General features: G+C 40.4%; 1 protein-coding gene across 4 annotated transcripts in view; it reads left to right on the forward strand.

Moving 5' to 3' along the window:
• ptprsa (protein tyrosine phosphatase receptor type Sa) overlaps positions 1–14,844 on the forward strand; it is a 169,650-nt gene that overhangs the window by 98,090 nt on the left and 56,716 nt on the right. For all 4 annotated transcript variants that reach the window (XM_039598497.1, XM_039598498.1, XM_039598499.1 and 1 more), the window contains 7 exons: positions 1,798–2,067; positions 2,308–2,889; positions 3,444–3,580; positions 3,686–3,830; positions 10,707–11,027; positions 12,376–12,569; positions 14,701–14,818. In XM_039598497.1, the coding sequence (XP_039454431.1) occupies positions 1,798–2,067; positions 2,308–2,889; positions 3,444–3,580; positions 3,686–3,830; positions 10,707–11,027; positions 12,376–12,569; positions 14,701–14,818 (1,767 nt within the window). The remainder of the gene's footprint in view (positions 1–1,797; positions 2,068–2,307; positions 2,890–3,443; positions 3,581–3,685; positions 3,831–10,706; positions 11,028–12,375; positions 12,570–14,700; positions 14,819–14,844) is intronic.

Below are 14,844 nucleotides of genomic sequence, written 5' to 3' on the forward strand. Positions count from 1 at the left end.
GTTTTTGCTCTGATAAATACAAAAGAATTGTGCATGTGATAACTAAAGCAGTGCTCCAGCTAATGTCACCCACACTAGATTAAGATAGGAAAGGAAAACCCAACATTTTACCGTTTTACAACAACTGTGTGCTAATTTGTGTTAGCATTAAGCTAGCCATCCTCTTGCATGTTACTATCTCCTATCAAGTGTTTGCTGGGATGCCTCTCATAAACATGGTGTCTTTTGCTAAATCATGCTCTTTCACTCTCCAACTTTGGCATACTCTGCACAATCATTCCTATACCAATGCAAAAAACAAACAAAAAAACTACACACATACTATATCTATATATACACATGTAAGTACACAGTACCGTTCACACCTTTCCGTGCACTTTAGCCTCATTATCAACCTCCTTCCACTCAGATCTCCAGTCCTATCCATGAGTTTTGAGGTTCTCCCTGTTTTTCTCTCTTAGCTTTCATTCTATCCTAATTCAGTTACCTCTGTTTCTCCTTTTACCTCTTCTCTGTCTTATCCTCTGGATTTCTGCTCCCTGTTGATCCAGTTCTGTTTCCTTTCTTCAACACTCTGTGATAGTAGACTCTCTGGCTACAATTACTATAATTCTTTTTCTGTGTATTTCTAGGCACACAACTTGTTCCTCAATACTTATTTTGTGTTAACTGGGACTGCGATGTGACAATGTGCCACCATCACATTTTGTCACATTAGCTAAAGAGAAACAAAGTTTACACAGCACTGAAGCGGGTTACTCCCTTCCCCCCTTTTACCCTCCTCCAACCTTCCCTCTATTTTTCTTCCTCTGTCACTCTTTGCTACTCTGTTGCCTTTCTTTCTATACTTCCCTCGGATGTCAAATCCTCTATCTTGTACTTCTACTTTCCTCTCCAATCGTCTTTTGTCTGGGCATGCTAGCGACCCTTCAGTTATATTCCTCTATGCATTTTATCTCAATTTTTATATCTGATTTTGTTATCATTTACTCCTTAATTTACCTCGATCTATTTATGCATGCTGTCTGTGAAACTGATAGCTGCATCTATCAATGGAACCGTGTCAGATCTTAATAAGGCTTTGTCCAGTGGATCTACCCTAAACCACAAAAATCTGATTAAAGTTTCTCATCTTTAAGCTAACCAGGAAGTAGAGGCAGGTGTCAAGTGGCAAACATATGCTAGAATGTGTTTAGTGACCTCATGGAGATGGTCAATAGTCAGTAACCCTACACTTCCTGTGCTGTGGGAGAAGCCTGTAATGGCTAACTTCTTGTTTGGCATGAGTGCCTGATAGGACAGGAAGTTCCAGGTTGCCATGTTGGTCTTATGTGATAGCATTATCACATGGCCTTTACTACACACTCTCATACTTCGGGGATAGTTTATGCTGTAGTTGTATATTTGTCAGAAGTTCAGTTCCAAAGATGAGAAACTCGTAATAGATTTTTGTGTCTTTAATTGTGCTGTGATGGGTCAAATATTGGTCAATGGAACCTTGTTGCTATGAATCGTTGCTTAATTGTTAATCTATATTGTTGTTGAAGCAATTCTGTTAGTTTAGTTCCTTCTCATTATTTGTATTTTTTTGTTTATGTTTTGAAAAGTCTAGTTTTATTTTGTGTTTCAGTTCACATTTACCATGTTGAACCTTTTGTGTTAAGTATTTTCTGGAGAAAGGTCCATTTTCATCGGCCTCTCTTGTTACCTCTCTCTCTCTCTCTTTCTCTCTCTCTCTTTTTTGATGCCCTTGCCCTCTGTTGTCATCCTCTCCCCCTTCCTCATGCCTTCTCCCAGTCCGGCGGGTGCCTCCTCGCTTCTCCATTCCACCAGCAAGTCAGGAAATCATGCCCGGTGGTAGCGTCAACATAACGTGCGTGGCAGTGGGGTCGCCCATGCCTTATGTCAAATGGATGCTGAACGCTGAGGATTTGACGCCAGAGGATGAGATGCCAGTGGGTAGAAATGTTCTTGAACTGAGCAACGTTCGTGAGTCAGCCAACTACACCTGTGTCGCCATGAGCAGCCTTGGGATTATTGAAGCTGTGGCGCAGATCACTGTCAAATGTAAGAGATAACTGTGCTTGTGAAGAATGGTGCCAATGACCTAGATAGACTTCATAAGTTTAGTTAACGTAGACTACCTATCGACATTATGTTTAGTTAAGTTTTAAACATACAGAAAATTGCTGAATTGCCAAAATGTTCCTGTCTCTGGAAAAAATGCCCAAGCCTCATGTGTGTTTTTTATTCAAAGTTACGTTTTTTTTTTAAACTGCTTTAATTTCTGTTTTTTCACCATAACAGCTCTCCCAAAGCCCCCAGGTACCCCCGTAGTTACGGAGACCACTGCCACCAGTGTGACCATCACCTGGGACTCAGGAAACCCAGATCCAGTGACATACTATATCATCCAATATAGGGCCAAGTCTCCAGACAGCAAATATGAAACTGTGGACGACATCACCACTACACGTTACAGCATTGGCGGCCTTTATCCCAACACAGAGTATGAAATCCGTGTCTCAGCTGTCAACACAATTGGCCAGGGTCCTCCTAGTGAGCCGGTAGAAACTCGGACTGGTGAACAAGCTCCCGCCAGTCCACCAAGAAACATTAAGGCCCAGATTCTTCCCCAAAATACCATGATGGTTCAGTGGGAAGAGCCAGAGGAGCCCAATGGGCAGATTAAGGGCTACCGTGTTTATTACACCATGGATAACTCCCAGCCCATGAGCCTCTGGCAGATCCATAATGTCCAGGACAGCCTTATCACCACTATCCAGAGCCTAGTTCCTCAAGAGACCTACACAATCAAAGTTTTAGCATTCACCTCTGTAGGGGATGGACCTTTTTCAGAACCCATCCATGTCAAAGTACTGCAAGGAGGTAAGGACTCTATATCGACTGATTTTTCCTAACTAGGTCAGCTCAGCTGCTGGTGTTGAAACTATGTATGATGAGCATCTGTTCAGTGTTCAGAAAATGTTGAAAGCACATTGTTAGGTAACTTTAAAGTAAGTCATACAGAAATTCTTCAAAAGAAATGGCCCCTAAAGCAGAAGGCTTTAGACGAATGCTGCGAAAATGGAAAATAAACAGTTGTTTTTTTATGACTGTTGCATCCTATATTTTCTGAAACTTTAACCAGACTGTGCTCCCTGCCTAAGAGACATTGTTTTCTTTCCTGCTGTGCAAACTTCACATCTCCAAATGATGTTACAATATGTTTGATCATGATAGTCTGAATAAAAAAAAGCCCGATTTGAGAAAGAAGGATGAGCTTCAGGGCACATCCACTTTTAGACACCGCAAAATAAGTAAATAGTGCCGTTGTACAATCTCATTAGCCTAAATATATTATTGAATCTGTATTTGGAGGAAACTTGTAACTAATTTCTGGTGACCTATCCTGCTACAAAGCCCTCTGCTGTGTTCTTCAGTTCCAGGTCAACCATCTAAATTCCAGGTTGGTGCTGTGTCCGATACCAGCATTCAACTAACCTGGGAGCCCGCCTATGAGAAAGAGGGAATTATAAGTTATGAACTTCGTTATATGGAAAGCACTTTTGGAGGCCAGGTAAGAATCTTAGTGTTTGTTGGTTTTTACATTCAATAAACGCTTATCGGACGTTGCACGTCGTTTAAATTCAGACTTGTCAAAAGGCATATTTTTAATCAACAGATGAAGAAAACATTTGGACCCACAACTTCATATGTTGTGGAAGGTCTCCGTCCCAACACAGAGTATCGCTTCTCCCTGGCAGCCATCTCTAACAAAGGCATCGGAGCCTTCACAAATGACATTACGCAGAAGACCTTGCAAGCGAGTATGTAGCCCTTTATTCAGTCTCCCGTCTTATTTTCTTTTCGCTAACAAAGAGATTTTCCTATCTATGCCACAGTTAAAAAACATCATGACTGTACGCCTTTGTGGACCATTGCTACACTGAATACTAAACTGAATTTCTAATGGAGTTTTGTGTTTTTTCCCCTTTTCTCTGATGTCAGCGGTATCATCACTGATTCCTTAATAATGACTTCCTAATCACAGTTTAAAGCTGATTAAGACCACATAGCAAACTGATTTAACTGTTGTGTTGTTGAATTCTTGCCGTCTTTTATGGATTCATATTTCTGTATTTGACCTTCGCATTGTTAACCTTAATGAACCAAAACAACGGCAGTATGTTCTACCTTGGTGGCATGGTGGTTAAAAAGAAGCTACAAAGGGGTAAAGACTTTTCAAACTGAGTGTTTTGCAACATTTTTGTTTTTAATTTGAGAATTATTTTATCTTCTAAATTAGCTGTGGTGCCAAAATGTGAGTGTACTCAACACTGTCAAACATATTGAGTCTTTGTGGACTGACAATTTTGGCAGTTTTCTTTCTTTCCCTTTTCAATTTTGTTCATATTTGCTTCTCCTTTGTCAACAGCAAGTGCACTCCCCACGTGACAGAGACACAAAAAATGTCAGTTCTCCTCTGAAACCGCCAAGGCTCTTATATGAGCTGTATGTGTAGTAGCAACATGAATTTAGTCACGAAAGAACAAAAAAAAGTAGTAGTCACCTAAATTACTAACATGCCCACCCTCTAAATTTATTGCAGTCTGTTCTGCACTGATTATTTCATTTTACTGATGGCAGAAACACAACTGAATTATTCAAACCATCCAGCTAAAAATAACAGCAATGATATCATAGTGCACAGTGATGGAATCTGTGGGGAAAGAAAATACCCACAGCTTATCCAGTCAAATCAAGTAGTAGGTACAAGTAAAACAATGTATTAAATTCATTGTCTTTTGGGTTTATTCTAAATAAAAAGCACAAGAGTGATGTGTTTTAAGATGTAATGCATTAATGGTGAAGAACCTTGAAAATAGAGCTGGATTTAAGGGATTACTGGTGGATCTGAGCCAGGCTTTGTAATAATAGAGAAGTCAAAAACGCATGCTGTGTTGGAGTGGCTATTGTTATTCTCAATAAACTGCATTGTGTTAGATTTAGAGAAATTTTACACCGACAAAGGAGAGCCATGGCGGGAGAGAGACTTCTTTTAACACATTTTCTGTTTCTACCAGTGCAACTTGTTGGCTGTATCCCCACATCTGGATGTGTGTGGGGGGCCGGCTTTGAAACAACCACGTCACAGTTCTTTTTGTTACTGCTAGGCAGCAGAGCTACACAAGCAGTGCATAGTCACTGAGGAGGGCGACACCTGCATGCCACACTCACTCCTGCCCACTTGGGGTGCTGTTGAAAACCTAACACTGCACCGCTGATATTTAAGCAGTCCTGGCATGATAATACTCTGTGTTCATCCAGCCCCACTTTTGTCTTGGTGTCTTTTGAGTGTCTGTGCACATTTTCACCTATCATTGTGTCTTTGTGATTTCCTTGCCCGGTAAACCACAAGCTGACTGGATTGGATACGCCTCTATCTTCCTTTCACATCCCTATTTCAGCTCTGTTTCTCCTTTTTTGCCACTTGTTCCCCCGTGCATTGGAGCAAAAGGTCCTCCTCCTTTGAATGGCTTGACATCACCTTGCTCACTTTGTGTCCTTTCCCTTTTATGTTGACTCTTTTGGAAAAAAGTTTTCTGTTAGATGTTTTATTTATTTATCAATTTATTTTCATTTCTGGGTTCTCTGAAAGAGTATTGGTTTGGCATCATTCCAAACAGTAGCTTGCTGCTCTTTTTGGCTTTATTTTGAGGGGCGGGTGGGGTGGTGGTTCTCGTATGAACCGTATAGTCTTGTATAGTCCACCGCTGACAAAGCAAGTACAACACAAGAGACAAAGCAGCACACTGCATATTTGCCTTTTAAACAAATATGGGGCATAACAGGTTTAATTCTTCCTCTGAGTTGCTTGATCTATGCATTTTCATTGGATGATAATGATATCTGCCTGCCCATCTTAAAATGTAAGACCACTCTCCTAGATATTTTTATCAAATTCAATTTTTTGTAAATCTTGTGTCCCATATAAGTTCTGCTTTCTATAATAGAGATAATAATATTTAATATTTTTTTTAGCTTTAATTTTTAAGGTTAATATCCACCTTTGCCTTTTCCATCGTTCTGCTTCTGTGGTTTCATCTTAGGATCTAAGGATTTAACTTTTTTATTTTTAGTGCATTGTCCCTATACATTTAGTAGTGAGATATAGCCATGGCTTTATCACTGCAGGCACCAGAAAAATCAAAGAGACAGTCAGACAATGCAAAATATTTCCCAACACTACACATTAAATAACTTGAGCTTTTCGATGCTCTGAGGTAAGTGGTTATGTGGTTTAGAGATTCAGTCTGCCATAACGTTTATCAAAGACCATCCAGTTTATAGTTTTTTCGTTAAACATATCAACGGCAATTGGAAAGCTAGCTTAAGCCTTTTTTATACTTAAAAATATTAGGCCGCAGTTCAGATGCTTAAACTGCGCAGGATGCATCAAAATCTGTAGACATATACGGTATAACAAGTACACGGTATATCAAGTGGCTTCATAGTTGAGCTAAAATTGTTACTCTGTACATCTGAAAAAGCTGAATGTGTTAAGGTCATTATTGAGGTATAGCTGCAAAGAAGCACATCTACAGCAGTTTAATAGCTCGTTTTATCTACTGAGTACACAGACACTAAAAACAGCTACACATGTGCATATAATACTCCTACTTTACAGTATAATGAAGATTAATTGGTTGCTTGACTGAACTTACTGCAGTTAATTTTAAAGATTAATAACTTGCTCAGGAGAAATCAACGTCAATCGGTCAGAAACTAGAGTAAATAAAAAAATGAATTTAAATTGCCTTTGCCTGTTCTGTCCAAGCACATTTCAGAGCAACAGCATACAATTTTATTGGTTCAAGCCCAAGCCGCCCCCCATAGACCCGATTCAGCTGGATTTGAATCCACCGCGATGTCTGGCAGACTGAAACACTTTGCCACAAAGTGAAAAGAAAGACAGACAACATGATTTTCCAGTTTGCTTTGTTGTCTAGTATCTGTGGTAAAAATGTTCACATATTGTTGAAGTTTGTGCTCAGTCCAAGTAGCATTACCCGAGGCTATTGTCATGGGGACCATTCTGTCAAGAACTCAGAAAAAGTCACTTCAGAGAATAACAATTTTCTTGGAATTCTCTCACGATCTTTAATTGCGCTACTGCGATTGATGCCAAGTAACTTATCAAACTAAAGAGCACCAAAATCATTTCATTTGGTGCTCTTGGCCAGTGTTTTAATAGGCCGGATTAAATACAGCAAATGTTATTGGCAACAGTGGCCCCCATTCAGAAGCAAGGCCTCATGGGGTATGCTGCCATAGTCAAACCAGGAAGCGATAACTTTTGTGAAACCTGTCAGACGTGGCCGGAGTGGGTCCACAACCTGTGAGCCAGGAGGTGCTCCCAGCATTCCTTTAGCTGTTATCCACGCACAAGGCAGGGTAACAGGACCTGAGACAGACCCTGGGAGTGGGTGTTAAGGGACTGCAAGGCCCCAGAGTGGCAGATAAGAATCCCATTTCATAGCGTCAGAATTAATTTCATGCTTTGCGATGAGCTATGAGCCAAGGCCCTGGATTGTCAGGCTTTGTTACACATTTAGATTATACCTAGAACCTGCCAGTAGCCACTCAAGTGCTATCTCTCAAATTAAAGTGGCAGATTCTAAATCCTCTGTATTTAACCAAACAAGCAGTCAGCCGCCAACCCCCCGACCCCCCCTCAATGCGCACAAACACACTTACTGTAATTGAAGTGGGTTTTTAGATATATTGGAATATTTGTGTGAGCCACACCACGGCCATTTGGCATCAGTGGAGAGATTAATTCCATAATGATCTACAAATGCGAACATCCTGTCATCTGATGAAAATACAGTGCAGATATAGACATGTGCTTAAAATCTGATAGCAAAAGCATGGGCAATCTGTCATGTGCAGGGTTCAATTCACAACAGGCATTCAGTAATGGCTCGTGTAGCTAAAATTGCTAGCATTAATGTATGTAAGTTGCTTGGCTCCCGAGGCAATTTTAATCTGAATGTAGTCATAATAATTAGGTATGCTACCGGCACTTGACATTATTGATTTTATATCCAAAGCACCCGGTCACATCTCAACAGACTTAAGAGTCAGAAGATATAAACGCAGACATGACTAATTATTTGTCAAAGAGCATTTTGGGCAAGTCTTTGAGCGAAGCTTCAAAAGAACCTCAAGTAAAGCATTAGCTGAGTTTCTTCTTTTGTGCTCGTATAGTTCTAGTATCCGTAATCCTGCCACTGGACTTCATGGGATATGCACTTTATTAAAGCTGTGCCCCAGCCACTCTTAAACTGTTATCAGGCATGAGGATGCCTGTGCACTGTGATAGCCTGGCCACTGTCAGTTTCATAGCCATTTTCTGCTCACAAAGATTGAGAACTGAGCAATCGTTCTTGACGTGGAGGGTTTGCAAATACAATATGAGCGAAAGGAAAGAAGCTGAAAAGCTCAAAATCCAGTAAGACCTTAAGTAAATAAGCGCATTGGACACAGAAGGGTTTGGAAACTGTGGCTGAGGTCCTGTTTTATTTGTTGTGCGCTAGAACATTCAGTCTTCGCTGGGAGGAGGCCTGTCTTATTCTCAGAACTCCTCTTTTTTATTTCCTTTTAAAGCTGTTCTACCCAAAGTGACATTACAGGCAGAACACTGTCATTAAACTTTTATGAATTCCACAACACAAGCTTTCCATGTTGCTTCTTCTATTATGGTGCCCTGGCATTCTCGAAATGGCACTAAGCTTTACAAAGAGACATAGGCACAGGGCTATGAAATGGGATTTATTTTTGCAAATTGCAAATAAAAAAGGATGTTTGTGTAGTTGGCCAAACGTACTAGAACTGAATATCTTGGAAGGGAGTTTTTTTCCACCAACGCTTCCACCGCTCACAGTCTTGTGGACCTTCCCAACCGACAGTACAGCATCAAACAGCCCTGGCTACAGCATAGAGCCAACTCTTTCTCTCGTAGTAAACCCAAAAACAGGGGTTTAAAAGCAAACTCTCAAAAGGTGGCTTGCTGATTCCTCTCAGAATTTGCGGCATGCTTTCTGGCGATGAAAGCATTGTCGCACAGCAAAGTTGGCTCATTCTGTAGTCAGGTGCTGGTGGTAAGAAAGTCTTTAAAATTGTGTGTTTTTGGGAGTCAGGTACGTATTATGCAGACAGCACTTGTGTTTTCTTTATGTTTCTTTTGCTTTTCAGAATTTGAATGTTCTTATTTTGTGTTCATGCAGAGTTTCTTTTCCATGTTTACTCATGAGTTGTCATCTTGAACTTTAACTGTTGTTGTAGTTTTTTTTGAGTCACCTGGGTTACAGAGAAATTTGTTTCAGTGCCCTCCTTTTGTTCATAATTTAGTTTTTCAGACTTTGTTTTTTCCCATGTTTTTATTTCTTTTCTGATCTATGTGGAATGCTTTATTATTATTATTTTTTTATTATTTATTTTTTTATTTATTTTTTGATTGTCGTGGTTTGTTTACCTACATAATAGACAAAAGATGTAATAATGAACTGGATTTGTCACATCAGCAGGGACTGTGCATATTTTCACATTAAACTTGCACAGGGCTGTTGGATAGAAACATTTTTATCCAAGTCTTATCGCTCCCTACACGGCAAATTCTCCAGACAAGCTCAAGCTGTCTGAGAACTTGGCTCAGATCAGAAAGAAAGGCACTGAGTTTGGTCTAGAAACTTTTCAGAGACCACTTCAGACAAATAATAGACACCATGTTGGACTGATTTAATACTATATATATACAGTCCCTCGTTTGCAATAATACACTACAACAGGGGTGTCAAACATAAGGCCTGGGGGCCAGAATAAGAAGGAGGGCATAAAATTTGAACTTTAATAAGATTTTAAAAAGTTTAGCAGCTTAGTTTACTGATAAAGACCTCTCCATTGGCCATTCTTACTTCACCAAAGTACTAAGTAATAAACGATTAAATGACAGAAAAATTCATTTTTCTATTTTTCTACTATAGAAATTTCTATTTTTTTTACAATGGTTCTATGGTTAAAAAATGTTCTTTAATTTTTTTGTGTACTTTTGCACATTTATTTCTTACCGTTTAAATCAGGCTGACACATGTCACTTATTGCTGCAGTGTTTCTTTATCATGTATAAAGCTAAGAAATACTGTTGAGATTACCTTTCTTATTCTTTTTCTAAACGTGTAGTTAAACTTCTTTATGCTGACAGAAAGCTGAGTGAGATCAAAGTGGGCTGTATGTGGCCCACTGTGTAAAATGAGTTTGACATGCCAGCTTTACACTGACACAACATAGTATATGCATATCCAGTGCTCATATCACACAATGATAGCTATCTGGATTCATTATTACACTTGCTTGTGCCATTCATCCATTTATTGCCTCTTCAGTTGACATTTGCTTGAGTTTTATTTTTTATTTAAAATTTGTTTTGCATCTGTGTTTGTTTTACAATTTTCTTTGGATTCTTCTTCTTGTTTTTTATTTAAGTTTTGAATTTCCCTTTCTTTTTTCATTTTCTTTATCTCTCCCATCTTTTTTATTTTTTTGTTTTTCACCCCTCCTCCCTCCTTCCCCATCCTCCTCGTCCTCCTCCTGCCTCCCAACCCACCCCCCCTCCTTCCTTCCTGTCCTCTCCACTTCACCAGAGCCCTCAGCTCCCCCTCAAGAAGTTAAGTGCAGCAGCACCAGCTCTACCACCCTGTTGGTAAGTTGGCGCCCCCCACCTTTGGAGAGTCAGAATGGTGCCCTGGTGGGGTATAGGGTGCGCTACCAGGTGGTGGGCCAGTCAGAAGGGGCCGGTGACAACGAGGAACCGCTGGAGGAGCCCATGATGCCTGCCACTGAGGAGCAGGTGTTGCTTCAGCGATTAGAGAAGTGGACCCAGTACCGTGTCACGGTGTCTGCCTCCACTGTGATTGGGCCTGGCCCCGAGAGCGAGCCCCTCGTCTGTCGGACCGACGAAGATGGTACGTGAACCTAGCCTGTGCAGAAGCTCTTGTATCGACTTTTTATTATGGCTCAATAGCACTTTAGTTTAGTGGTGAGTGTACCACTGGCAAACATTGTTTTTCTGTTGTATATGTATGTGCAACCCAGTATCATAGCAAAATGTGTAATAGACACACCAGTGCACGGTTTCCATTTCACACTTTGCTTCTCCAAAACACAAAGTGGACACCTATGCAGAAATTGCATTACCAGCAGGGAGACATGATATATTTAAAGCCACAAAGTCGGTAGTGAGCCAAATACGTATTAAATACATTCCAGTGTCCTTAATTGTCAGAATTAAGCTGGGGCCTAATATGTATATTCATGTATATTCAAATATGTCAATAATGTCTTTTTAAACATTTTGGGCATATGTCCTATATGATGGAAATGTGCTGCATGCATAAAAGAAACCATGATCACATGGTATCAAATACATACCAATAATACTATAGCGACATACTGATTTATAAAATGGAAAGAAATGGAAAGACTCAAAATGAATAATACATGTGGAAAATCAAGCATTTTTGCTATTGCAACATAAATAACTAAATGCAATTCATAACAGTTGCCACATGTAATATCTCTTACCACTGTCCTATTGCTCAGCTGAGGGCCATATGCATTTATGAGTTATGTACACTACAAGACCTTATCTATTCAAGATTTTCCAGAAATAAAGAGTCACAACACAGTGACAGTATCAATCGAAAGCCTGTCATTATGATAATAAGTATCTTTAAGGAAATGAGATCCAGGGCTGAACAGTAGAACGCGCCTTGTTAATGAACACAATTTTACCATGATGACGGGAAAGATGATGGGGTTGTGATTTAGAGGCAAAAACAGGGAGTCAAAGTGTTTTGTAAAGGAGCAAATGGAAGCAGGTTGAGGGGAAGAGTTTTATCAACAGAACATCCATCTCACAACGGGACGGTCCGTGGCAAACTGAAAGGCCCGAACGCAAGGCCTGCCATAAAAGTCTGTCATTATGACTGACAGACGAGGTTTACCACAGACAGAGACGTACTGAAAAGGTGGAAGAGACACGGGGAAGTGATGAATGCGTGTGCATGTGTGCGTGATGGATATTGTGGGAAGACTGACACTGGAGGGTGTTTTTTTGTTTCTAAATGTTTTTGTCCATCATTCTTGCTAGCTGTCAATCATTTTCTCTGTGCATACATGAATTTGGATTCAGGAAGTTATTTATGTCACGACATGATGTGAAGCGCTTTTACAATATACGGCGGTGAATCAGACTCACAGGTGTGTAATGGTCTCATGCGAGGATTTGATTATTTCTTTAATTTCTTGTAGTTCCTGGGGCTCCTCCAAGACGGGTGGAGGTGGAGGTGATCAACTCCACAGCAATTAAGGTGATGTGGCGTTCTCTTACGCCAGGCAAGCAGCACGGACAGATCCGTGGCTACCAGGTTCATTACGTGCGTGTGGAAAACGGCGAGTCTCGAGGCCTGCCTCTCATCAAGGATGTGATGCTGGCTGATGCCCAGGTATGACCAACTCGCAGTTTTCCTACTACAAATTAGCTGTCAGAAAAATGCAAATCCCACAACGCAGCATGCATTTATCGTGCACCGATCACATTAAAAATTGCAAACATATGCGTAAGGCATTGGCTTTTTTTTCTTTTCATGCAAATCGCGAATTGTCTAGTTAATCCGCGCTGTTGCAGCAGGAGTATGGGGAGCGATAGGGCTCTTGCCTTGTAGATTTCATTTCATGTTGCTGTAATATTCTTTCTCCTTCAGCCCGTCGGCACACAATAAGAACTATAATCAAAGCTTCACTCATCTTGTCCTCCTTCTTCTACCTCAATGGCTTTTATTAGGAATGTCAAGACCCCTGCTTCATGGCAACATGTGCAATGAAATATTTATGTGTGCTTGTATCCAGTGCAAAGACTCAAAGAAATTGGGCACGGAAATATTTCACCACAATTTAGACTTTGACTGGCAGAACTGGAAATGATGCTTTTTGGGGGGTTTGTTTGTCTTTGTTGAGGTTTTTTTTTCCATCAACACAGTTCTAGTGATGAATGTGTGTAGTACCGACGTTCCAAATGGAGATTTTGAACAATTGGGAAAACAAAACACAAAAAAAGTGGCAAAAACCACTTTTTTTTATCTATTTATCTTAGTTCTTATCATCAATAATCCATGTAATGCTACATTTTAATGCCATTGCTGCTTGTAGTTATCAATAGATAACACTGGTGGGCCTTTTTGTCAGCTGAACAGTAACATAATTAAACTAGCAGACCTGTACAGCTCTCCTCACAACATAAACTTCAAACAGCTTCTTTCTCTCCTGACCTCCTAAAACCAGTGACCTATTTCTGATACCCATCCCCTGCTCCTAAACCTCTTATGCCCCCGTCTCTCACAATCCTATTTCTTCCCTTTCTTTTTTTTTCTCTTTCTTTGAAAAAAATATTGCTCTCTCTCCTGCACTCTTTGGCGGGGGGGGTTAGTGGGAAACGGACGATACAGCTGAATATGTGAGTACGAAGCTTCACCTGGGTGCTTTGTGTGCCTGAAAGGGTGTAAACAGAGGCTATTGCATCAGCCCGGTTAGATTCACAGGTTACACAGCCCATCCGATCCTTGTTCATTAAGTCTGGACAACAGTGTGGCTCAGGGGCTAAACCTAATCTCTCTGGCGACTTGGTCTAAACACTATATCTATACATAACCAAGCAAAAGGGGGCTTACGTCTGTCATCATTAGGTTTGTACACTTGATGGCTGATGCAATATCCACTGACCACTGTGCCTGGAATGCTAACGCTATTCGTATCATACTGTGTGCTGACAGTGTGTTGTGTCTTGTGCTCTGGTGGTGTTTGTATGATTTTTTTCCCCTTCTGTTTTGTGTTTGTGTGATCTGTGCTCCATAGATATATATTCTTTTTAATGTGGTGCCTTAGAAGTACTGTGCTTCCTTGAGTTTTGTATATTGAGATGGTAGTTTACAGAATATCTCTGTACGACCCACATTTTTGTCATTCATATTTTTTACTTTGCGCAGAATGTTCTCTACCTTTGAACCAGAGTCCATCTACATTACACGAGTACCATGTCAAGTGCAACACACTACTTATAGCTCATTTACCTTTATTGATTTCTCCCATCCTTCTGCCAAACTAGTGCCTGTTAAAAACCTAATTCTGCATTCGTTCAAACCTTCTCTCTTGAAAGATTCATTAGAATTGATCGGAAGCCTCTCTTTGAAGAGGACTCAAGGAAACTTAATGGCTGAGGTAAAAAAAACTGCCAGGGAATGGCCAGGATGTATTCAGCATGCATTTATCAAAGTTAAGTTGTTGATTGGAATATTGCTAAAGGACTAAGTGGAACTATTTTCCATTTACATGCATAATGTCCCTCCTCCACCTTGGCAGATCTAAGAATTTATGTAATGGAAATGTCTTCCATTACACAGGGGGAAACATTACATTTAATGCATGCCTCGTGAAAATTAATAAAGAGGAGCAGGAGACACTTGGCTTAGATTAACATTCTGCATAAGGCGGTTTGAGCTGCACGAAGTGGGGTCAAATCATGAAAAATTCAACACGTATTTTGACATTTTCCTGTCTCTGCTTCTTCCGTGTGTCCCATAGGAAATGGTCATTGGAGGACTCAAGCCAGAAACCACTTACTCCATCACAGTGGCAGCATACACCACCAAGGGGGATGGTGCTCGGAGCAAACCCAAACTGGTGGTGACCAAAGGCGCAGGTTAGTACAATGATAAATAATTGATT

Source organism: Oreochromis aureus, linkage group 15, assembly GCF_013358895.1.
Source record: "Oreochromis aureus strain Israel breed Guangdong linkage group 15, ZZ_aureus, whole genome shotgun sequence".
NCBI classification, from domain to species: Eukaryota; Metazoa; Chordata; class Actinopteri; order Cichliformes; family Cichlidae; genus Oreochromis; species Oreochromis aureus.